Source organism: Haemorhous mexicanus, chromosome 5 (genome assembly GCF_027477595.1).
Source record: "Haemorhous mexicanus isolate bHaeMex1 chromosome 5, bHaeMex1.pri, whole genome shotgun sequence".
In the NCBI taxonomy this organism is placed as follows: Eukaryota; Metazoa; Chordata; class Aves; order Passeriformes; family Fringillidae; genus Haemorhous; species Haemorhous mexicanus.
Window position 1 is genome coordinate 23,073,334 of NC_082345.1, and position 25,535 is coordinate 23,098,868.

The 25,535-nt window shown below is 39.4% G+C and overlaps 1 protein-coding gene across 2 annotated transcripts in view; it reads left to right on the forward strand.

Annotated features, from left to right (window-relative positions):
* Positions 1-246: 246 nt before the first annotated feature.
* CRY1 (cryptochrome circadian regulator 1) overlaps positions 247-25,535 on the forward strand; it is a 40,496-nt gene continuing 15,207 nt past the window's right edge. Inside the window, exons 1-2 of one of the 2 annotated variants that reach the window (XM_059846264.1) lie at positions 247-753; positions 23,931-24,039. In XM_059846264.1, the coding sequence (XP_059702247.1) occupies positions 596-753; positions 23,931-24,039 (267 nt within the window). In that variant the 5' untranslated portion in view covers positions 247-595. The remainder of the gene's footprint in view (positions 754-23,930; positions 24,040-25,535) is intronic. The other variant, XM_059846265.1, reaches the window with a different exon arrangement.

Here is a 25,535-nt window from a genome sequence, read left to right on the forward strand (position 1 = left end):
GGGGGGGGTGTGTGCGAAGAGCCGAGCCCCGGGCCCCGCCCCCCGACGCGGCCCGCCGGCCCCGCGGTGCCCCGGCGGGTAGGATGCCCGCCGGGGTCGGGGGTCCCCCGGACACCTCCCTCTCCGCCGCAGGCGCGCGGTTGCCCAGCCAGGTTTCCCTTTACCCGCGCGCCGCCGGTAGCGAACACACCTCAGAAACGTGAGGGCCCGAAGTGACGTGAGAGCGGCGCCGGCCAATGGGCAGCGGGGGGCGGGGCGGAGTGCCCGGCGTAGCCCCGCGCAGTCACAGGGCGAGCGGTGAGGAGGCGACAGCGGCACGGACGGCGCTTTCCGCGGGTGGGGCATCGTCACCGCCCCGCAGTCACCGCCGGACCCAGCGCTCACACCTTTCGTCCCTGCTCTCCCCGGCGCGGGGGCTCCGCGGGGTGATGCGTCCCCACCAGGCGGTCGCTCCCGCCGTGTCCGCCGGGTCCTAGAGCCGTCCGCAGCGAGGCCCCGCGGGCCGTCCCGCCGCCCGTCCGTGCTCGCCCGGCGGCGCCGGGCCATGAACGGCCCCGCGGGCGGCGGCGGTTCCCGCTGAGCGCCCGCACCCGGCATGGGGGTGAACGCCGTACACTGGTTCCGCAAGGGGCTGCGGCTCCACGATAACCCGGCGCTGAGGGAATGCATCCAGGGCGCCGACACAGTGCGCTGCGTCTACATCCTGGACCCCTGGTTCGCCGGCTCCTCCAACGTGGGCATCAACAGGTGGCGGTGAGTGCGGGGCTCTGCGGGGGCCCTAATCCCCACGTTATGTATTCGGTCACGCTGCCTCCCCGCCATCCCCTCCCCTCCGCGCCCGATTGGGCCGCCGCCAGTGCCGGCTTCCCTCGGCTGCTCGCCCTCCCCGCGGGCCGGCGGTGTTACATATCCAGCCCAGTGCCGGCCCGGGCTGCGGCTCCCGCGGCGCACATGGGAGGGACCGGGACGCCCGTGGCAGAATGCGGACCGGTGGGCTGTGGCTTCCCGGTGAGGAGCCCGCTTATTCTCACTCCCGAGGGCGGCGGTGCAGTGCCCGAGCGCTAGAGCTCAGAGCGGGGTTGCTGCCGGGCGGAAAACCTGTGTGGAGCAGCCTGGAGGCCTTGCACCATCTCAGGAGCTCTGGGAGGCCGGGAACCCCAGGGAGCCTCCGTCGTGGAGAAACTCTGAAGCTGCTCGCTTAGCTCAGAAGTACTTTTTCAGACTAGAGTTCCGGTACAGAAGGGTATCACAAAATATCCTGGGTTGGAAGTGACCCACCAGGATCCTGATGTCCAATACCTGGCCCTGCATAGAGCAACCCCAAGAAACCCACTGTGTGCCTGAGAGCGTTATCTGAATGCTTCTTGAACTCTGGCTGGCTAGGTGTGCAATGTCCCTTTCTGGAAAGTGCAGATTTGTTCCTGCACCATCAAGCCAGTTGTACTTCTCCTACCCGATATAAAAATGAACTTTTCTGTGGATCTGTGACTTCATGCTAAATGTGTGCCATAAGGCAGAGGTTAATAGGACTTCTCTGCATGCTTGTCATCTGAGATTAGTTAAAAGCATCACTAGGAATCTGAAAATTGTTACCCTTGTAAAATGGTTGATAATGCAGTAAAGTTTGTGTATCATCTGTCCCTCCAATGTCGGGAACTTGAAATGCTAGTGAACTTAGCCTGCCCAGACTACAATGCTGAGAAGTTGCCTAGTTATGGAACAAGTGCAATGAAACTTATCTTAACACTGCATCATAAAAGAATGACAGAGTTTAGAAACTTCAGATTTTAATTGTGTTTAGTTGAATGATTGTTCCTTTCAGATTTAATAATGTATGTTCTAGCTTTACCAGCCAGGTAACTTACCTTTGGAGGTTTTTGGTTTCTGGTTTTTTTTTTTTGTTTTTTTTTTTTGGTTTTTTTTTTTTTTTTTTTTGATTTTGAGAGGTTTTCCTTACAATCTTCTTGTATTCAAGAGGTAGAAATACTAAAGATGCTTTTTGCAAACTTGATGATTATTTCATTTTCACTGACAAAAATAACTTATGAATAGCTGTTAGATACTTTCCTTATCTGAGATTCATTATGTACATTTATTTTATAAGAGACTTTTAAATTGCTTTTATTTTGAAGGGATAATTTTTTTTAAATAATATTTTGACTTACTGAAGAAGCTCAGAGATCTTAATTTTGTGGGTGAAACATGAAAACTACTTAAGTTTTAAAAGAATGTGGACAACTGGCACAAGTCTAAGTGTTAAGGAAATCATATGTTTTAAGAATACTTCGTAGGTCTTTAATGTGCCTTGCAATTGAAATGCTGAACAGTTTTTGGTTGTATTCTCTGAGCTAGTGAATGATAGACAAATGTGAACTTTGATTCTAGCAGAAGGAAGTTCATGTCTTCAGTGCTATTGCCCTGGTTCTTCAATGACGGTGTAATATGATCATTAGCTAATAGAATCCTTGAGTACATATGTGTGTGATGTATTGCTGGTTGGTGTACTTAAACAGTGTTTTCAGTGTTTTAGAAGGCAGCTAGTCCTTCCACTGCATTTTGCATTTGAAGAAAAATGCCTGGTTTTAGTTGCTGGTTAGAGGGATTAAGTTTGGGGTAGATTACAACTCCCCTGTCCAAAGCACTTCAAGCAATCTCCTGGTACTCAAATACCCTAAAGGCTCATGCTGCACATGGATTTGAGTATGAAATCGTGCTGCTGCGTAGCCTGGTTTTGTGAAATCATCAGGTTTTTTTCAAGTTTAAAAGTACAATAGCTTTATAAAATAACTGGCTACTAAAGCTCTATGTTTATTAATGTTCTTCTCAATAATTTTTTTTATTTAAATGGACAGTTACTGGTTTGATATGAATCCACTTTAGGTTCCAGTGGTTTTAATGAGATGCTTTTAACCAGTGCAGACACATACATTCCCAGTAAGTATACACAAGATGTATGATGCAGTTTTTTGGTTTGACAGTCTCATTTGGCACTTATAATTAATGAAGAAACATTTTATGTTCTTTTTCACTTGATGACTATGATCAAAATTGTTTCTTACATGCCTGTTGAGTAGGGTGTTGTAGTCAGAAACATTTTATTTGAGACTAGGAGCAGAAGCCCTTCAGCATTAGGAAGGTGAGTCAAATTTAACCTTCTGATGTGAATTTACAGTGGTCCTTTCTTAATTTGATTGACACCAAGTATCGGTTGTCCTAGTGCCCTGGGCAAAACTCTTCTCTGTCAAACGATGACTAACACAATCTACATGAAGAAAAATAGTGAAAAAATACAAGAAACCTGGAGGTTTAGTTTCTTGTTTGAATATTGTCATTCTGCAGGGTCATAAGTTACGGTTTATATTAACAAATGTGTGTTAAATCTGGTAAATAGCAACCTCTAACACATAGGTGCTTTCTAATTAACTTTTCTGTTTAAACAGTCATGTAACAATGAGGTACTAATATTTTTGTGTAATTGCACTATTGAGCAAGTCTAATTACTAAGCAGTCACATGGTCTTACTGACCTCCTTTCTCCTGGCATTCAGCCTACCTGTTCTAAATTCGTGAATGCTATGTAACAAATGCCAGGACCTCCCTCAGCTCACTTCTTTTTTTTCTGGGTCTGTTCTGTTTCTTCTTATTGTTCCTTTTTTCAAGCTGTCAAATAAATCAAGATGTGCTTTCATTGAAACATGCTTTTTCTATGGGATGAGTTCACAGTGTTGTTCACAGATCAACACTTGAGAGAGAGAAGTTACTTGGAGCAGTAAAAGGTGATGTAGAAGTGGTGGAGGGAGATGCCAAATGTTAAAATCACACTAAGGCTCTCTTAAAATTTTTTCAGTTGCCCTTAAATGTTAGGCACCAGAATTAGCTTGCATCTAATTGCGTCAACAAAGTAGGCAAAGAATGTAACTTGCCTACTCCAACAAGTAACCATTACCTACTTCTGAAAAAATGTGTTCGTATGTGCTCACAGACTTTTCCATATTAAGGAGAATGGGATCTCATGGTTAACAACATCACCTAGGGGAGAGCTTCATTTTGCCCTGGTTTTAGTACAGAGTGACAGTTGATCACAATACCTGAAAAGAAATGCAAACATTGTCACTTGCTGCATAAGGATTTACTTTAGGTAATAATTTAGCTCTTCTGGTTTGTCTTTTGGGTATGTATGTCTGTCTTTATATGCTAGTTAAAACACTTCTTTTTTTTCAACCATTCCTGAAGAGAACAGGTTTTACTTTTAAAATGAGAGTAATTGAATTTGCTTTGTATATCTCTTAGATTTTGTGAGAATATTGATGTGTTCAACATCCTTCAAAGTTAGCTGCTGCGATTATGGCAGATACTGGTATTGACTTTGGAGAGAGAAGAGAGGTTGTTTTTTTTTTTTCCACACTCAAATTTCAAGCAAATAAAAACACCTGAGGAAAAAAAAGTTTAATTTCCAGGACAATCACTGCAATTCATGGAAATGGGAGCTTGTTTAAAAAATAATGCTCAGACATCTTTCTGTAGTATCCATTAAATTTTGCTATTCTGTGCATCTGGTTTTGAAAATATACTTACAATTTTAGCTTACATAGTTATTATTTGTCCAATAGAGATGTGTTTATTGGATGGGGGATTGGTAGAAAAAGTTTGTCAGTAGAATTAGTCTATAAGTGATTTGAATTTCATATGTGTAATTCAGGCAGACAAAATTTGTGTATTATACTTCATAAAATTTTGGTGACATGCTTAATATATAAAAAGGAATGCACAGAAATATTTATGACTTCCTTGATGAAAACATCCCCTTAAGTTTGTTTTTATTGTGTAGCACTTAGAATGAAAATCTACTTGAAATCTATTTGTGAATCTATTTATGAAATATTTAACATGAAGCCCACCGAAGGCACTCTGTCATTCCCCTCGATTAGACAGGGAGTAGAAAATACAACAAGCTAGTGAGTCGAGATAAGGACAAGGAGAGGTAACTCAGACATTACCATCGTGAGGAAAATAAATTCATTTATTACCAACCAAATCAGAATAGGGTAACTGAAAATAAACTAAATTCTTAAAGCACCTTCTTCCCACTTCTCACTTCTTTCTGGGCTCAACTTCACTCCTTTTTCTCAACCTCCTATCTCCAAAGAACACAGAGGGATGAGGAACAGAGGGTTTTGGTCAGTTCATCAAATGTTGTCTCTGATGTTTTTTCCTCGGGGGAAGGATTCTTTGCACTCATATTTTCTCCAACACGGTCCTTCATGAGCTGTGGGTGGACAGCCTTCCTCTCAGTGGTCTTCACCACAGGCTGCAGGGGAATCTCTGCACTGGTGCCCTCCTTCTTCCTGACTTAGGAGTTTGCAGAGTTGTTTCTCTCTCATATTCTCATGCCTCTCTGGCTTCAATGGCTCCTGAGCAGTAATGTTTTATTCCTGTCAGAAATGTTATCCCAGAGGCACTACCTTGGCCAGCGAGCGGCAGGTCTGTGTTGGAGCTGTCTGGCATTGGCCTGGAAAGACAGACAGAAAGCTTCCAGCAGCTTCTCACAGGAAGCCACCCTTGTAGCCCCCTGGTACCTTGTCTTGTGGCCATGCAAACCCAGTGCAACCCAGCACACCCTCTAATGAGTGGCTTCAACTCTAGAGTGGCGTGTGCTACTTGGAGCACTTCTGTTCACCCGGCACACTAAATTGAGGGTGATTAATCTGTGAAAAGTCTGTAGCTTCTTTCCAGAAGTTGAATTTTCAGATGGGAACTTCGTTGTATCTGCAGTTAGACTGGAGAAACCCCCCAGTGCCACACCTCTAGGCTGCTCACCTATTCTCTTCTGCAAAAACCATTTTTTACCCCAAAAGTGCCTGCAATTCAGTAACTCTCTCTATAATTTGTGTTATAAGATCTAGCCCTGTGATTTACAAAGTACGTCATTGAGGCACACTGACGTATGTCCTCATGGGTTTAATCCTGCACTGTTGATGAAAGGGTTGGTTCCACCCTTTTATGATAGCACACAACCATGTGGGGAGCCAGTTTAGCTCATCAATCTGTCCAAAAGAGATTAAGTACCAGTTTTGGTGGGATTAGCTCTATGGTAGATTGTGCCAGCAAAAAGGTCATCATATTAGTAGTGAAGAGGCAAAGAGTGGGAAGGGCAGGTACCATTTCTTTCAGTGGCAGTATAGATTTGAGTCAGATTACAATGGTTGTGTCGCTCTTGGCCTGCATTGCTCATGCCTGCAGTAACCACCAGGTGTTTTTTGGAAGGGGATTATTGGTTTCTTCTGTGGCTTGTCATTTTTTGACGCTCTTTGAAATGATATTGCTGAATATAAGTATTGGCCTTTTTCCTGTGTTGGGAAAAGATGCAATTTCTTTTTTATCAGACTGTCAGAATGTGAGAAATAAGCCTGCTAGCTGAGAAATGACACTGTGCCTGTTTCCTTATTTTGGTCCTTATTATTGGACAAGAAGACTGCACTGGTTGGTGTGGAGGGAGCATGCGGTGCTGCAAATTCAGTTGTGCTCTGTAAGTTGTTTTTTCTAAATTAGCAGTTACTATAGGCCAGAAAAATTATAGTGTATGTGAAAAACACTAATCACTTGTTTTTTAAAATTTTAAAGATTTAATAGTAATAAAATAGTTATAAAAATAATAGTACAATTAGAGTAATAATAATTTAGACAATTTGAATTAAGACAATATGAGACAATAAAAACAAAGAGTTACGGACGTCTGGGTACCTTTTTCTGGGCAGCACAAGCCCGAAAAAGGACCCCTGTTAACAAAGGATTAACTCTTAAAAACAACAGCTTGTTGCATATTCATACACTTCATGCATGATGCATAAATTCCATTCAAACACAGGATTCTGCTTGGTCATCGTCAACTTCTTCCTCCTAATCTTAACAGCGCCTTCGAGGCGGGAAGAAGTTCGTTTCTTCTGATAATGGAGCAATAAATTCTTTTTCTCTGAAAGATTTAGGTGTCCTGTGGCTGCTATCTCGCTGCAAGTCCTTTCTTTAAAAAAAGTACTAGTTTCTATTTTAACAATTTTTATAACCTAAAACTATATTTAACACACTACTGAAGAGAATTATACAGCATTACTTTCTAACACAACACATATAATATTCATTTTAATATTTGCGAAAAGCCAATCATAAAATACGCATTTTTCACAGTGTGCATCTATACAATCTGGACTCCAGTGCTGATCTTGAACGAAGCTTAGTTCCCCAGGTTAAGAAATTTTGAGGTTTTAGACACCTGGTTTTATATCACTAATCTCCAGGTTTGATGATGTCCAGAGAAGATCTGGGTCAAGTGTTCTTGATATGTAATAGTATGTGGACTTCAAGTATTAAAGGGAGAAATGTGATTTTGAAACAAGTCTGTTTTTTAGTCTACCTTCTACCTTTAGGAGTTTTTTAGTCTACCTTCTCTTGGGACCAGTAGTCTATTTTTGTTTTATTTTACAAATGTATTAGTAGATCACATTCTTTATTTGATTAGGGCAAGGTAATCTGTCCACACCTCATAGTGTTTCCTGCTCTGGTCACAAACAGGGAGGGTGATAACCCCCAACAAACACCATCTGTGATGAATGTGAAAGCAGCTTTTTTTAGGCAGTCAAGAATTCAGAATTTTTTTTTCCTTAACTGATCAGTATGTGGTAGTGTCAATGAATTCTGCATTTGCTATTCAAAGCAAGTTATTTTATATTATCATTCTCTTTTGGACATTTTAATACAATAAAATATATTTCCCTCCAGTTTGGGAAAATGTCTTTATCCCAACAAATGGAAGTTACTCTTTAAATATATTATGCAAATATTGCAGAAAAACCTGTTTATCATTGTGCACTGCCTGAACTTTTCAGTTTCTAGCAATTTATCTACAGCATGGAAGCCCTTATTTTCAAAACTGGTTCTTTTCCATTCTGTGTCTCAGTGCCTGGCAGGTTTTCAGGTTAGTTATATAACCTGTGATAGGAGGAAGGTCAAGCTGCCAGCCAAGTTGGCCATTTTTTCAGTGTAGTAGTCACTCTAAAGTCTGTGATGTTATGAACTTGCATACTGAAACCCTTTGCTTTTGGGATTTTGTGACCTTCCCATAGTGACCTAAAAAGGCAAAAGTCAGCTTGAGCATGAGTGGGTTGTGTAAGTAGTCTAAGAGTATGTGGCTTTGTGTTCCATGGGCTTAGTAATTTGCTTATCACATTTTAGCAGGTTTAATAGCCCTACCTTTGGCTACCCCTCGGAAAGGACTGGATTTGGTTACCAGGGTAAGAACTTAATAGTATTTTGGTGCAATACATTTCACTTAGATTTCTCAGAACTCTTAATTTAACATGGAGCAAGGTTAGTTTCTGTGCTTCTGTGTACTTTTGGCTTTCACATTCTTTGCAATTTAGGTCAAGAGGTGAGTTATAATTGCAGAGTTCTTCTAACCCTGAAGCCTTCATTTGTTTTTCAGGTCAACATAAAGCATTTGCTTTCACTGCTTTGGAGTTTTGTGAATGTAAATGATTTTTTATAAGGGAGCAAAGCTTCAGTGGAGGTGAAGGGTAGACTGGAAAGGACAGGTCAATATTTCAGTGTTCTGTTTCAAGTGTTTAAGTGGAGATGGCTGTGGCAAAAGTCCGCATGTCTGTCTATACTTTTGGAACAGTTAAAAATCGGAGTGCATTCCAATTACCAGTGGAGATAATAAAAACCAACACATGAGCTTTGTTAGCATTAGTTTAGACAGTAGGTGAGCTGCAGTGAACAGAACTTCCTAAAGTATGCACTTTTTTTTTTAGTAAATTCTGTTCTTTGATTTTTTTTTTAAACTATTTATTTTTAAATTGCATTAGTATTTGAAAAGTCTAAAATTCAACATTGGCAAACCTGGGTAGGAAATATGAATTGCACAATACTCAGGGTTTTGGAAGTAAACTAGTAAATTCAGGTGTCAAACTGTTGCTTAAAATGTCTTTGAAAAGTGCTAGTACAGCAACTTTTTTGCAGTAAGATAAAACCTGTTCAGTTTTGTCAGAGATGGAGGGGATTTCTTCCACTGAACATTGATTAGGATGTGTCCTGCATATTTAATTTCTGTATTAACAGGCATGTGATGTACACCTGAGCTTTTGTGTTATGCATTGCTTCCTCCCACAACTAAACTAGAGAAATTTTCTGGACCTGTTTTAGAAGTTTACTTTATCTCAATATTACTTAATCTATGGAATAGCATTTCCCTTCCTGTTCATTCTCATGCATTTGTTCTTTTACATCTGTATGTTTGTGGCTGTTTCACAGACATGAAAAGTACCGACTGTAAAATTCTTGCACTGAAGGTTTGTACTCTTTCAGAACACAAACCTGTATCCCTTCAGAATTAAAACCGGAACCATTGAAAAAATTATCTTTAAGCTCAAATGGAGAAAAGGAGAAGTTGTGAAGTATTAATATATGTTACTAATTCTTCAGTGATGGAGATTAAACATCTACAGTATAGCTTACTTAGGAACAATTCCTGTAAGGAAAACTTGGATTTTTCTGTCTGTTATCTATCCAACCTATGAAATCCATGACCTAGGAAATGCTTTATTTTTTATAGTAAGGAACTTGTGGAGTTCAGTGCTTGCAGACTTTTTTTTTTTTTTTTGGTTTCTCAATGCCAGTGTTCTACTGACCTTGTCGGTGAGGGGTAAACTGTGCTGCAATTGAGAGAGAGAGAGAGAGAAAAAATGATTGAAAAAACAGAAATAAGAGGCTAATTTGCATCAGAGAAATAAATAAATAGGCAACTTGTTCATGTAGGCTGCTCATTACTTCATGCCTTGGGTAGTTCATAAAACATGATCATGGTTTGAATGATTGCAGTTTTGCTGTGCACTTAAGATACAGAACATCATAGCAAACATCTCAGTTTCACAATCTGTGCAGTTCTGAAATACTGGGGAAACATCCAGAGAATTGGGATACTGCATTTTATAGAGCAACTGGCATTGAAAATGGCTTTGATTTCTAATATATTGGATTCACTGAAGAATGGGCTAAATGTTGTCTTGCTGTGTTCTCTCTAGAGTTTCCTCTGCATTGAAATTTTCTGTCTGTAAATCCTGTGACATCAAGTGATTTTTTTTACATTCTTTCTCCATCATACTTTGTGTTCTAGAGACTAAACAAGCTCATTTTTTTTTCTAGAAGTCTTAAAGCTGAAAAAAACATTGTGGCTTTTAGCAGAGATTACCTAACATTTTTTCACTTTTTTCCCGTCTCATGGGAGAAGCATGACTACATCAGCAAAACTGAGACATGCATTTAAAAGAAAATATTCTACGCAGTAATTTTTGCCGTCCAGGTTTCAGAAGGGTCTTTGGGGGAGGAGGTTGCATTTCAAGTTTGTTCTTTGTAAGTCTTGCTATTAATGAACTCAAAAAGTTGAAACCATGCAAGTCTTAATAGGGGTGATCAAGCCAAGGATGGCATCTGAATTATTTGTTTTATTTGTGTTGCCTAGGGATAATTCCTGTGACTTTCCTTCATTGCTTTTCAGTAGATGACAGGCTCGGTCTAGTTTACTATGCCTTATCCATGTTTCTTTTTAGAGAGTGTAACTGTTTGCTGTTTACTGCTCTTGCACGGTATTTCCCAAATCGTGTGAATGTTTCCTTAAAGGATTCTATGAGAGACTTCATTTTTTTATTTTTTGCTCTAGCATATTCTTTCATTTGTATGCCCTGGAAACATTTCCTAGTATGTAATTTCTTCTGTTTATGACAAAGGAAGAAGTTGTAAGTTGCTGTGATATTGACAGTTCTGCTTTAATTGCTTTGAATTTCCTTTCTTATTTCAAGGCTTTTGTAACATGAAGAGGCCTGTGTAAAATTAATTTTCATCATATAGTCATGGTGCTTTTCAGTGAGTAGGGTTCTTTTACTGGTTGAAATTTCCTTTCTGTAAGCTAGTTGCCAATAAATTTACTGTTAAGGAGTACTTTTTTTCAGTTGTAGTGTGTTCTTCTTCTAAACCATGAAGAAAGTCATGAGTTTGTGGGGGATAATGTGGATGTTTCTATTTTTACAATTTAGAATTTGGCTTTTTGCATTCTTTTGAATATCATTCCACCAACCTCTCTTTTTCAGTCCCAGCATTGAAACATTGTGTTTGTTAAAGCAAAATTCTTCAATGCTGCATTTGCAGCATTTGAATAAATTCTTACTCCAATTCTTTACTGCTTCCATGGGAGACAGCACAATGAAACTTGAATTTTTTGGCATTGGAGGTCACACTTTAAAACAGAAAAGTGTTACTAGTAATCATGTGCTGCTCTTTCAGCAGCAGTCGCTCTATTTCTTTTCATAATCCTGCACTTTTTTTCCTTCTATTAGTGTGTCTTTATTCCAGAACCCTGCCTTTGCAGTTGTTGCTCTATGGCTTGTTAAGTGCAGTGGTAAAGTAAAAATAATTTTTAGGCTTTTTTTTTTTTTTTTTTTTTTTTTTTTTTTTTTTAAACTGTCCTGTTTGATGAGTATGGGATTTTCAGGAGCAGTTATGTCATTGTAAGTGGCTTATTCCCAAATGAAATGGTGTGGGAAATTTAAAAAAAATTTCCACTTGCAGTACTATATTGTCACCAGTTGCAGTATTTTCCTGCTAAACTTAGAAATTTTAGGAATACCTAACATCAAATAAGGTTTGGAGAGCCTTTTTGTGTGTTCTTTGTTTTTCTGCTTTCATAATATGAGCTGTATTATCTGTCAGAAGCTTTCTGTTGACTGGAGTTCTGATTATGGTGTACTGCATGGTAATGCCTAGCTTGCTTTTTCTTGGAATGAGTTTTCTTTTGCTTGGAAATGTTTGTCTCTTGTGCTTGTCTCTTTAATTTTATCTTGAATGGAAACTTTTGAACTTGATTGAATACATTCATCAAAAAATACCTAAGTATAAGTCAGTGTGATTGGTGTTTGAAGTCTTGTAGTCTTACTTCTACAGAGATAATTATTTCCTTCCTTAGTTTAAGAGGTGATATTTTTTCCTTTGTCATAAAGAAAAATGCTGGTTTTAACAGCAACAGTAAACAAGGAATTATTTAGTTGTCAGCATTTCTTCCTTTGTGGTACCTTTGTGTCTCCCCTCTCCAGTGCATGCAGGGTTAAGTAGGGTTTAAAAACGTGTGAGCTTTACCTGCCATTCACCAGGGTTTTTCTTTTGTGCAGATTTAATGTTATTTAGACCTGTAATAAAAGATGGTGTCCATTAGCTTGGGCTTGTATGGTGGTACAGGAACAGCCAGTTTGTGCCGAAGTTTAGTGCCAGCTGTTGAGTCTGGCAGGGGACAAGCTGTTCACGAGCGCCTGTTCCTTTTCACACCTTCCCTTTCCATTCTTTATCAGCTCCTCCGGCTCTGAGCGCTGCCTTGGCGCTTTCTGAGCTCCGAGGACATATTGGGTTTCATGTAACCTTTAGCCACCGACATTTCGGAGTATGACACAGAGGAAGAGCAGAACCGACCCGCTGCTTGTACCTGCTCAAATGAAGCCTTTCTCTGTCCCTGTTAGGAATAAAGTTCAGCTGCGGTACAGGAATCCTCTCGGAGCGGCTCCGTAGGAAAAGGCGTATTCTGATCTTGCTACAACGGTTACATATAACTGGAAAAGTAGGTCATTGTGGCAGGGAGTAGTCCAAACAGCCGCCTGGTTGCTGCAGCAACGACCTACTTTACGAAACTATTTTTGTTGATTCGTATTGAAGTGTTCTTCTTGAAAGTGCTATAAGGAAATGATCAGGTTAGGAGATATGTAACAGTGGAAACTGCAGGCTTTCTGAACGACTCTTGCCCTCCTCCTTTCCCTCCGCCCCCCCGCCTCCGTGGTCTTGTCCCCTGATGTTGAATATAGGAGGATTAAAGTAAATAAGGGTTTTTTCTGTTCGGCGTGACCTCTAATGGGGAACAGTTTTTTTTATTCTGAAGGTTCTGCGTAACAATAATGCCTATCATTGGTGATTATGTTTCCAGAGTTCAGAGCCTACAAATAGTCCCTTATAAATATTGTCTGTAGAAATAACTTTAGAGTTAAAACAAAGCAAACAAACTAGAGAACCACCTTTTTCTTGGAAAAAATAAAATCTTGCTTGAGCACTGGAACAGGCTCCTGGTCACAGCACCAAGCTTGACAGAGTTCAAGAAGTATTTGGACAACACTGTCAGGCACATGGTGTGATTCTTGGGGTTGTCCTGTGCAGGGCCAGGTGTTGGGCTTGTTGGTCCTTCTGGGCCCCTTCCAACTCTGGATATTCTATAATTCTATGAGTATCACTCTTCTGGAATGCTCAAAGTTTCTCTTGATATTCAACTGCTCTTATACTAACCACTTTTCTCCAACAAAGTTTATCCACATTCAGGAAGGTGGGCTTGGTGTCCGCCTCTTTTTATTTCTTTTCCTTTTTTTTTTTTTTAACTAGCAATATTGTTGTCTGAGTCTTCTCTTTTGCTATTAATTCTAATCCTCACACAAGCAAACTGGAAAAAAGTACAGTGATTCCATATAAAAGGATGTTCTTCAATTGTCTACCTTTATTCTTTCAACAAAGTAAAAAAAAAAGCTGTCACTGGTGTTTAGGTAGTGAATTTTGGAAATCCAGTCCTGTCTCCTAAAAGGAATGGGTAGATGGGAAAAATGTAAAAGTACAGTTGTTACAGTAAAAGTTTCATTCTTCGTAAAATCTTTATCTAAACTACTATGACTTGGGCAGAGATGACTGAGTATTATTCCTTAGTTTCCAGAATCTTCTACTTAACTGTCCTATGTAACTTCTTAAGATCAGTTTAGTTACTTCAAGTGATGTACCTTTTGTTGGTCCTGACCTTCAGTATTGCAGAGAACTGCTGAAGTTGTGGCAGATGAAGAGAGGTCATTTGGATTGCTTCATCTATTGTGTCTTGAGCTGTATTTCAGTTCTGTTTTCTAGGGCTTATGTGGCTGAACTCTTTGCATCTCCTGCATCAGCCTCTCCAGCATGAGTTGAAGAGTTACCTCCACTAGTCTGCCTACATGCTGAGATAGTTGAAGATAAAGTGGAGGTTTTCAGAATTTATGCAACTTGATAAACAAATCTGTGCTTCAGTTATTTGTTTGGGGGGGGTGTGTAAATGGTTTTTTCCTACATCATTATTACTCAAAACCCTGAATATACCTTAATCAAGTTAACTTTGTATTCAGCTATAAATGACTAATTTCAGCTTTGAAAGACTGATTCAGAAAATTTTGGCATTTTGGTTCATAATAGTAGCAATGGGAAGTTAAGATAATGCTGAATGTCTGACCACCATAAGGTGAGCACCAATCGGTTTTAATTAAGATTTCCAGGAATAGCTTCAGGATATTTTTTTTTTCATTTCATTTTCCAAACTTTCTACCGATTTCTATGCTTACTAAAGGATTTCATCTCTATTCTTAATTATCTTCTACTAGTTTAATAGATTTTTGAGATATGGAAGCCAGAGATTATGGAATTCTACATTAAGGACTTGAAATTTATCCAGTGTAGTTGAGAAATATATTTATTTAAGCCAGTGTTTTATTTCTAGGAAACATAAACTGCAAAATTTTACTAGCACTAATTGTAACCCTAAAGAGGTCACTTTAATTTAAGGAGAGGAAGAAGGCTTTAATAAAGTAAATTAAGGGCAGTATAAAATCTGTCCTTTAGAATCAGGTTGCAAGCCTGTCTTGTTGGAGTTCTCTTATTCTGCTTGTTCTTTTTAAATGAGTCTTAGCTGTCATGGACAGCTTAGATTGCTGAAAATAACGTGGCTGAAATATTTTATAAAGCAGGCCAGCTCTGGTTTAATTACATCAAGCCTTAAGAGCTGCTAATTTAACATGAGAATAAGTTGGTTTAAATTTATGTATGACCATGTCTGTGCTCTCAAATAACTCTAATTTTGTAATTTGCTTCTAGGTAATATTCCCCCAGTTGTCTCCAGTACAGTTTGCTCTTGGTTTTCCTTTATGGATCCAACTAGTTTCTCTCTGGAGAGAACAGACATAAACAATTAAAGTCAAATAATAAATACTTTGATTTATCAGAGTGGAATTAGGGGATTAGAAAAAAATAAACACAGAATATGTGCATTAAAGAACAGAAGACACTAAGAGAGATTTAAGAAGCTGTGAGCCTGTTAGTCTTCTATTACCAGCAGACTGACCTTTGTAACATGAAGTAATTTGAGATGTTCATTTCAAGTTATATGGGAATAATTTAGGTGACTAATGGGTGCCCTTTGAATGTGAATTTAAGATCCAGACTTCATAGAAGCTAAATACACCATTTGCTGTGATGTATGGCTCACAAAATAGGAACCAACTTCAAAGTGCTATTTCATGGAATCACAAAATGGTGGGGGTAGGAAGGATCTCTGGAGATTATCAAGTCCAATTCCGCACCCCCCCCCCCCCCCCCCCCAGCAAGGCAGATTCACCCAGAGGAGGTTGCACAGGATGTGTCCAAGTAGGTTTTGAATATCTCCAGGGAAAGGGACTGCAACCACTCTGGGGCCTGTTCTAGTGATCTGTCACTCCCACAGTAAAGATGTTTTTCTTCATATTCAGGTGGAGCTTCCTGTGTTCTAGTTTGTGCCCATCGTCCCTTATTCTATCACTGGGCATGGCTGAAAAGAGTCTGGCCCATCCTCTTGACACCATCCTTAAGATATTTGTATGCATTGATAAGATTCCCTCTCAGTCATCTCTTCTCCAGATGACACAGGCTGGGCTCTCTCAGCCTTTGCTCATTAGAGAGATGTTCTAGTCCCCTTATCCACTTTGTAGCCCTCTCCTGGACTTATTCCAAGAGCTCCTTGTCTTTCTTGAACTGTGCAGCCCAGCATACTCACTCACAACCCTGGACACATGACTCTGAATAAGGCCTCACCAGTGCAGATCATCGCCCCTGACCTGCTAGCAATGCTCTTCCTAATGCATCTCAGAAAGGCACACTGCTGGCTGCTGGTTTAACCTGTTGTTCACCAGGAATCACAGGTCCTTCTCTGCAGAGCTACTTTCCAGTAGGACAACGTTTAACCTGTATTGGTACTTTCATGCACTTCTCCTGTTCTCCAGGAGAAGATGACCTTTCAAAGATGATGGAGAGGGGATGATGGTTTAACAATAATATCTGCCAGCTCCCTCAACACTCATGGGTGCATCTCATTGGGATCTGTGGATTTCTGGATAGCAAGCTTGACTGAAGGATATCTAATCTGATCCTCCTTGACTAAAGGAAAATCTTCCTTTTCCTGGACTTTCACTTCATGCTCAGGGATTCCTAGAGTCTGGCTTTAACAATAAAGACTGAGCAAAGAAAGCATTCAGTAACTGTGCCTTTTGTGCATACTTCGTCACCAGGGTACCTGCTTGATTTAGCAGTGAGCCCATGTTTTCCTAGTCTTCCTTTTGCTACTTGTAGCAAAAGGTAGGAAGGAAGAAGCTCTTCTTGTCCTACTTGACATCCCTTGCTAGATTCCATTCCAAATGGACCTTAGCATTCTTTGTCATATCCCTGCATAATCTTGACAACATGCCTTTATTTCTCCCGAGTGGCCTGTCCTGTTTTCCATATCCCATAAACGTTCTTCTTGTGTTTCAGTTTTGTCAGAAGCTCCTTATTATCCATACAGGTCTTCTGATGCTTTTAATTGATTTCTTACCAATAGGGATGCACTGGTCTGTAGCTTAGGAGAAATGATGCATGAGTATTAACCAGCGCCCTTGGACCCCTCTACCTTCTTGAGACTTAACCCATGGGATTCTTCCGAGTAGGTCCTTGAAGCAGCCAGGAGTAGATCTCCAAAAGTCCAGGGCTGTAATCCTGCCTATTGCCCTGCTTCCTTCATCTTTGGGGGATTATGAATGTCTTTTGAAGAGGAGAAAAAATATAGTGTGTTTCCTTCATTTGGGGAATGCTAACCTTGAAAAGTTAGTTCAGTTGGAAAGAAATTAATGAGGGATGGTATGTAAGGAAATGCCAGCTTTTTGCCCAATGTAAGATAGGTTTGATTCAAATTAATTTGTTGTTCCTGATTGAGCAGTACTGCTTGCTGTGGTTTATGTTCTGTTCTCACTCCATATCTGAAATAGCCTTTTTTCCTTAGTGTCAAAGAAGATGCACCCAAAAGGACTCAGCTTGGAGAGATTAAATTTTAAACATGATTTTCTCTTGATTATTGTTCAAAGCCCTTTCTTTCATCTATTTTCAAAGAATTGCTTTTTTTTTAATTCCTGAGAACCTCTTTTACAGCTGTACATGGGCTTGGATGTACCTTGCATTTGTCATCCGTCACAGCTCTGCTTTGGCTTAAAGATTATAACAGTAGTAAATACTAGGGGAAAAAAAGCCAAGTGACACACATCATGGTCAATGTTTGGTTTTGTTTTTCAAGTGGATCAGCTATACTAAGTTATGATCAGCTATACTAAGTTAAGACTACAGCATCTTTATGCTGTAGTCTTGAATCGCTCACTAAAGGAGCTGTTTTTTCTTTGCTGACTGTAGAGCAGCCCTGCAGGAGATTAGTTAACTCCCCCAGCTACTTCACTTAAGTATCTAAAGTTTAATTACATGAACTTTTTCCTGCTCTTATGTATAAGCTCAAAGGATAATACCTTTATGAAATGTATTGTTGTATACCACTTTAGGATGTGGAAGTTGGATGTGGGATTCATTGAAACAATGTGGTACAATAAAGGATGCCTCTGTGACCTTGATTTGGTAACAGGAAAATACTGCTGTGGCTGGCTGCCAAAGGATGCTGTGGAGTGTACATAACACTTAAATCCTGTCTGAGCTTAATCTTCTTAGAGTTTCGTAAGAATATACTGCTTGCACTGAGACATGTTGGTTGGTGACAATAAGACAGGAAAATATACTGGTAAAATACTATATATTTGTGTAATGGGAAATCAGGTTTGAGATACATCTCAGTGCCTAATACTCAGTTTTGCTTTTTGATTTGGTAGTCGCATTGTGATTCCTGTTGAAATTAGTATGAGGTGTATACTTGCCTTATTCTGAAATCTCCTTCTAACCTAATCAGACATATAGCAAAGTACATGTGAAAGAAAAGTGCTCTTGCTCTCTCTCTCTGAAGAGAAATTAATTTCTTTTGATTTGTGTGATTAATACGTTCTCATGATTTATGTGATTGATATATTAGGGTCTAATGCTGTAAATTATACTCTCTCTAATAAAATGTGGTTGGTATTAAACAGTGTGTAGTACTTTTTTTAATTGAATCCAGCTCTACTAAACTCTGAAAGTTGAAGGAGGAGTATCCAATAGCATTGTTGGAAAAAACAATTGAACAGGATAGTAAAGGCAGCAGATATTAGGCTGCCTAAGATAATTTTGATAGACAAAGCCTGGGTGGCAATCAAATACCCATAACAACATGAGTCTCTTGTTTGACAGAGCTTTTCTATTGATGGAAATCAATGGCTCAGTGTGAGGACTAGTGGATAGATAAAAGGTATTTAAAAAGAGGTTAAAAACAAGTTTGGGTTGCTTGCAGTTGATCAGTTGTGGGTAAAAAGTATTACACTTAAGAACAGAACAAGTTTTAGCACTTTTCCTTTTCACTCAAATTCCTAAACCTCCTCTCAGAATGAGAGGCTAGCGAAATTCCTATATTTTGTGTGTCGGTGCAGTCTTAACACTCCTGCTAATGGTCAAATTCAGAATCTGGATTAGTTCAGAAAACTTATTTTTAATGGTTTAGCCCACTAGCATTTTCAGATATGAATAGCACCTGCAAGAGAAGTCACTGCATTTTAAGTCCCCTCAGTTCCCAGCAACTGCCCTCATTTTGTACTGGTAAGGATGGTTATATGCGATTGTGGTTTCTGGGTGTTTATTACGCCTAAAAATAACCCCAAACAAGACTTAAGGGTAGCCTTAAATAGTGTGTCTGTAGGTATCCTTCTTGCAGGTCTCCTCCCTAAATAAAACTATTACCTTTCTAACAGGCTGCTCCTGACTTCTTCGTTTTATAGTCTTTAATCATGTTAATAATGCAGAGCTAGGAACATTGTGTGTAGTGCTTGCCTCAGGTCATTTTGTTAATGGTTAACTGTGTTAACAATTACTTATTGAAGTTTTTTAATAGCTACTTCAATGGTATCAGTTTCTTTCAGTTGCATGGTAGCTAAAATTATGAGCTGTATTATGCAATTATTGCCAGTTTCTGGCAATTTATATTTTAGACCCCAAGCATACCTTGTATGATCGACAGCAAGGAAGGTTTGTGGAGTTTCTTGGAGTCAACTGCTAAGATTTTATGTGCATGTCTTTTAAAGAATGAAGTCTTCAGCAGCTTTCATGAAAGTTCTGAATATCATAATTAGATCTCTCTGGCAAAATGTGTGTAATACTCTCTAAGAATGTTGCTTGCAGACAGGGATGCTTTGCATCAGCATCTTCCCTGTGTTAAAATATGCAAGTCTTTTCTGCCTCGCTCTATCATGTCAGTTGTGCATGTACCTCACATCATTTGCTTGTGTGAAATTATTAGCGAACATTTCCTTCTGGTTTGCCAAGGGTATGTTTGAGATTAGATGCAGAACACTGGGTTGATGTTCTAATCTGACAAAAATTATCTGGGCATCCTTTTTGTGTCTCTTAATAAAGTTTTTAGCTCATATAATTCATTCAAAGTGCAAAAGAAAGTGCTTTCCCACTGACTATTAGGTTGAGGGAAAAAAGTTAGCTTAGATTGAAGACTCAGAAATGTGACCTGTTATTGTAGGGGGAGATTTAAATATCTTCTCATTGCCAGAGTGGTATAAAGTATAGTAGAGTTTAAGCCTAGTAGCTCTTACTTCATAGCTGCTATGAAGAAACTTTGCCTCTAGAGCTCATTTACTGAAAAGAAATACTTTTTATGAGATGGAGGTTTCATATTAATTTTCAATTAATAGACTAATTTACCATTCCTGTGAAAGGAATGTGTTTGTGAGCATTTTGGTGGATCTTTTCAGAGAGAAAGGTTAAGTAATTTTGCGTTCAGTTAAAGATGCTGTGCTGCTTCTCTAAGTTTTAGGGGTACTAATGAGAAAAAGAGGAAGTAAAAACTTTGTTTATGACAAGTAGTTGATTCAATTATTATGTTTCTTGGCATGTTTTTAAAAGTGATTATTTAAGAAGGTTCATATTTAATTGAATAAGGCTCTTTGCAGGGGAGATTGGACTAGATGACCTTCAAAAGTCCCTTCCAACCCAAACTATTTTGTGATTCTATAAATCTGTGTAAAGACTTTTATGTTAGACAACTTCTATTAACACTTTAATTAAAAAATGCCTTTAGATGTAGTGTAGCATGAATACAGTGGATGAAAACAAAATAAGTGATTAATTATTTTCATCATATTTTGTTAAAACATTTGGTTCAGCTGAAAGAATCAAATATGCTTAATAAATGGCATGCTTCTTCTGAGAAACTGTGACCTGAGTGTGTGTTCTGGAAGTCAAAAGCAGTATTCTTTAGCATTACTATGACTCTAGATATTGTAAGGTCACTAGAGTTTGATTTGGTCTGTTATTTTTGAACAGTGTGCTTTCTGTGAGTCTTGCAACACAAGCTGTGGTTGGAGTGTTTTTAATTTGTTCTGGTTTTTGTTGAGGTAAGGGGGAGTGTGTGTGTCCCCTGGCCACCCTCCTGCTCTCTTCCTAAATAGATTTAACAGTTTGAGTATACACTGTTATTTTTGTTAAGTACCTGAAAGAGTTTTATGGAGATTGAAATGCTGGAGTGTGGTGAGAGATAATAGAGGGGATTCGGGGAACCAACAGAGATTAAACAGTATTAAGGACAAGTTTAGGGATCTTGGATGTGAATTGGAGACTGGGTCAGTGCATGTTATCTTCTTGAATAGGATTTTGTTCCAAGCCCAGACTAGAAGTTATATATTGTGATCAGTCTGGTAGGAAGAAAAGAGAATAAGAAAATAGAGGGAACTAAAAAGCCAATAGGAAAAAAATCAAGTTTCCTGAAATACAGGAATAGTTATGAATATTTTATCTCACCAGTTTCTTTCCATAACCTTTCCCTCTACTCTGTGAGATGAGTTTAGGCAACAAACAAACAAGCCAGTGTAACAACAACAAAACTCCATACAACCAAACCACAGAAAAAAGCAACAAAAAACCCCTGACCCCCTGGCTTATTCTAAAGGTATCCAGAACAGTATTGCAGTTTGTCTTCCTAGTGATTTGTGAAGTATATGTGAATGCACATGCTCCTTGAAAGTGAGATTCACATAGATAAGACTAATTATCATTCCAGGTTAAAAAAAAAAAACGAGAAAATGAAGCTGTAATTTTCAGAGTCCAAATAGAATTGTCTTTGTCCTGGGAACATGGGGCTCAAGTTCTCTCTGATAGAAGCGTATGCAGCTCTCATCTGATTCTTAAAATAACTCCTGCATGGTTTCTAACTAAATGAGTATAGAGAAGTTTCTTCTTCTTCTTTTCTAACTACCACAGAGTTTTTTCAAAACAAAACTGAGCAAAGGGAGAAAAATTAGGCGTTTCTGGTTTGTTCCAATTATTAAACACCTAAACATGGTTTGCCAGCCAAGAAGCCATTGTGCTCGCTGCCAAGAGGCCTGTTCTTACTCTTTCAGGTCAAGTGAGCCACATTGTAGGTATTTAATAGCAGCTAGGGGAGGTTCATCCCAGCCTTTTAGATATTATTTTTGATAAGTTTTTCCCCCATGTAAAGTTGGAAGCAATGTGTGTTAGGTAGGCGTCACTTACATATTGCTAAATACTTAGAAAATGGACATTAGCAGGTTTACAGCAATCATGTATGCTATATCCTTCCTAGAAGGAGCAGCATTTTCATGGTATCTGGTTAGCTTTTAGGATTTGTCTTCAAAATCTAGGTGTGTATGAACTCCGGATTTTAGTAAACCTGGTTGCTCAGTGCCTTTGTCTCCATAACATGGTGAGCACTTGCAGAGCCGCTCCTGCCCTTCTGTGGTAGCTGTTCCCCTTCTCCGCAGGCGCAATCTCCAGCTGTCCTGGCACTGCTTCTCCTGCCTTGCTCTCAGGCAGTTGCTCCAGAGGTGTTATTGCTGTGGCCTTGCACCTGCACAGTATCATTACAGTAGGGTTTCTTAGGAGTAATAGACTGCAGTGTGGGAATTGCCTCTTTCTTTTCCCCCCTTTGGGTGTAGCTTGTGGTTTATGGCAGGGGATGCAGTATGTGTGAGCACAGAAATTAATGACCAGCAGATGCTGACTCAGCAGTTGCCCTGATCAGCATGTTCTCTGCTACATGCCAACAGCACTGTAAGAAGGAATGGCTGAGAGGGCTTGAGCAGCTCTTGGTGAAATGTATGTTGTTAGTACAGAATTACAGAATTGTTGGGGTAGGAGGCGACCTCTGGAGATCAGCTAGTCCAACTGTCCATGCTAAAGCAGGTTCATCTGGAGCAGGTTGCACAGGATCATGTCCAGATGGGCTTTGAATATATCCAGGAAATAAGACTGCAACCTCACTGGGCAGCCTGTTTCAGTCTTCTGTTACCCACAAAAAAGTTTTTTCTTATATTCAGATGCAGTTTCCTGTTTAATTTTGTGCCTATTGCCCTTTGTCTTATTGCTGAGCATTGCTGAAAAGAGTCTGGCTCTGTCCTCTTGACACTGCGTTTAAGATATCTGTATGAATTGATAAGATCCCCTCTCAGTAATCTCCTCCAGACAACACAGGCCCAACTCTTTAGTCCTTTCTTGTAAGAAGGATGCTGCAGTCTCCTCACCATCTTTGTAGCCTTCCTGCAGACCCTCCTCAGTAGTTTCTGGTCTTTCTTGGGCTAGGGAGCCCAGAACTGAACTCAACACTCCAGATGTGCCCTCACCAGGGCAGAGTGAAGGGAGAGGATCACTTCCCTCACCCTGCTGACCACACGAAAAATATTATGGAGGAGCCACTTGTTAGACTGGAGAGAGTCCAGGGGAAGGGCACTCATCTCGGGACATCCAGCACTTTTCTTTCCAGCTGGGTCCAAGGTAGAGTTCTTTTTTTTCCTTTCCTTTTGTTTTTATTTCTTCCCCAAACCACTTTCACCATTGGAGTTATTATATCTATTAATAAATTTTTATGCATGTGAACCTGTCTTAGCATACTTAGCATACTTAGCATACTTAGCATACTTAGCATACTTAGCATACTTAGCATACTTAGCATACTTAGCATACTTAGCGTGACTATGTGTGACTGAGTTTCCCTTGAACACTTGCAGGTTTGCAGCACCCCATTCTCCCTTTTTTTTTTTTTTTTTTTTTTTTTTTTTTTTTTTGCCTGATGTGCTCATTTGCTTATTAAATAATTCTGGAATTCTGGAGAAGTTACAGCCAAGATGCATATGTTATACAGAGGGCTGTTTCTATAAATGAAGGGCAGAGGGATAGTCATGACTGTGTACTCCTGGTATGCTGTTTTTAGTAACAGTTCAGCGTTGTAAGAAGGGCTTGGGTTAAGTTTAGTAGCAGTGTGCCAACAGCTGATTGTCTCTTTGTTTGTTGGGTTTTTTTCTGTAGTGTAGGAGTTTTTCTGTCTTTAGAATGACAAGAGACTTGTAGTTTTAGTTGAGACTCGAGTATGTTTTAGATCATTCGAGATGTGAATAACATTGAGGGAAAAACTGAAATGACAGTGTGGTTTGGTTTTATGAATTATGTATTATGGAAGATATTACACGGTGTCATACCACTGGAAGCCAAGTGTAATTAGGATGTGAACTTGCATGCAACACTAAAATACGCACAAAATGCTCAAGGTGTGATAATTGTTATTGATTATTCTTCTTAGTTACCTTTTTCTATTGTAAAATTGTCTGGTTTGCCTCCGAAAATAAATGTTCTTCTAAATTCTTGCAGATTCCTGCTTCAATGTCTTGAGGATCTTGATGCCAATCTGCGGAAATTGAATTCACGTTTGTTTGTTATCCGTGGACAGCCAGCAGATGTTTTCCCCAGGCTTTTTAAGGTAAGTGCCACTTTGCAGTTATTGTTTCTATCCACAAATATGACCAACAAACTTGTTACAGCTAGGAATATTTCTAGTACTGTTTCAGTCAGTGCCAGTTATTAATGCAAATACCGATCTATTCTTTTTCAGTTTCTTATTAAAGTTACTTGTGTTAGTTTTGAATTTTTCCTCTGTAATGTGCGTTTCACCAAATGAGCTGAGTTGCTTTTAGACTTTACTGGTTTTTGTTTCTTTCTCTCCAGAAACAGAAATGATTTCAAATGTTTTGCTAGGGGTAGGTACTGTATATTACTACATTTTCTTTTACAGGCTCCCTTTGTAGTACTGAAATAAAGTTTTGTGCACGTGAATCCATGTTCAAAGCCTGACCTGTAAAAGCAATGTTTTATTTAGGCCAAACATCTGCAGTGATTGCTTTTAGGCCATAAGAGGTGATTTAATAAGCTTTTTTCTAGTAGTAAGATTGTCAAAAGCACAGTGTGACTAGAAAGTAATTTTAGTCAAAGAAATTTAAGGCTCTGGTGGGAAGGGGTCTTACTGAAAGAATTAAAGCTGTGAGTGATTGCTGCTGATAGTAATATGTTGTCTATGGATAACAGTGTATTAAGGTAGTAATACTATAATAGTATTGTAAAACTGAACACTTGGCAAATTGATTTGAAGAGTTTTTTCAGAATGATTGAATTGAGGTGACTGAAACAAGTGAGACTGTAGGGGGGGGGGAGGTAAAAGGAAATAGCCATTTTTCCAAAGAGGTTGTATGTTCATTATTTTTATTCTCAGGTCTTCAACACCAACCTGAAAACTCAAACCACCTTTCCGTCTTCATTATTTTGATTTTGTTGTGAAATGCTAACTGCATGATGCTTCTACTCGTCTTTCCTTGATTTCCTCTCAGTGAATAATTTCCTGGAAGAGTACTGTGGCATTAGCTGCTGCTTGCAACCCCTCAGATATTCAAGCTTATTGTATTTGTCTGCCAAACTTAGTTTGGTTGCATTTAAGTAGGAACAAAGGTTTTCCCATTGTGTGTTGCCTTCTGGATTTGAGCAACCTGTGGCAGTCTTCTTAAATACTTTTATGGCTACTTTGACAGCTGCTGTTTCAGATTTTGCTGCTAGGCTGATCTTTCTATGCCTGGCAGCATTGGATTTCCACATTTTTAGAATATTAGTTTTAGTGCTGAGAAGAAAATTAAAATAACTTGTAAGATAGCTAGCATACAGCAATCAAAAAAGAACATTCACATCTGTCTGTGTCTTCTGGTTCCTCAAGTTAGTGTCTTTATCATATATTGGTTCACTAAGGGGCTTTTCAGGACATCCTCTATGCTCAAACAAGTCACTGAAGCTCTTGAGGATTTCTTCACTTTTGAGTGAAGTTGACCTGGAACATACATCTATGTCTGATAATTATATGTCACAACTTCTCTTGCCAGAGCAAGTGAAGTTGATCTGGAACATACATCTATGTCTGATAATTATATCTCACAA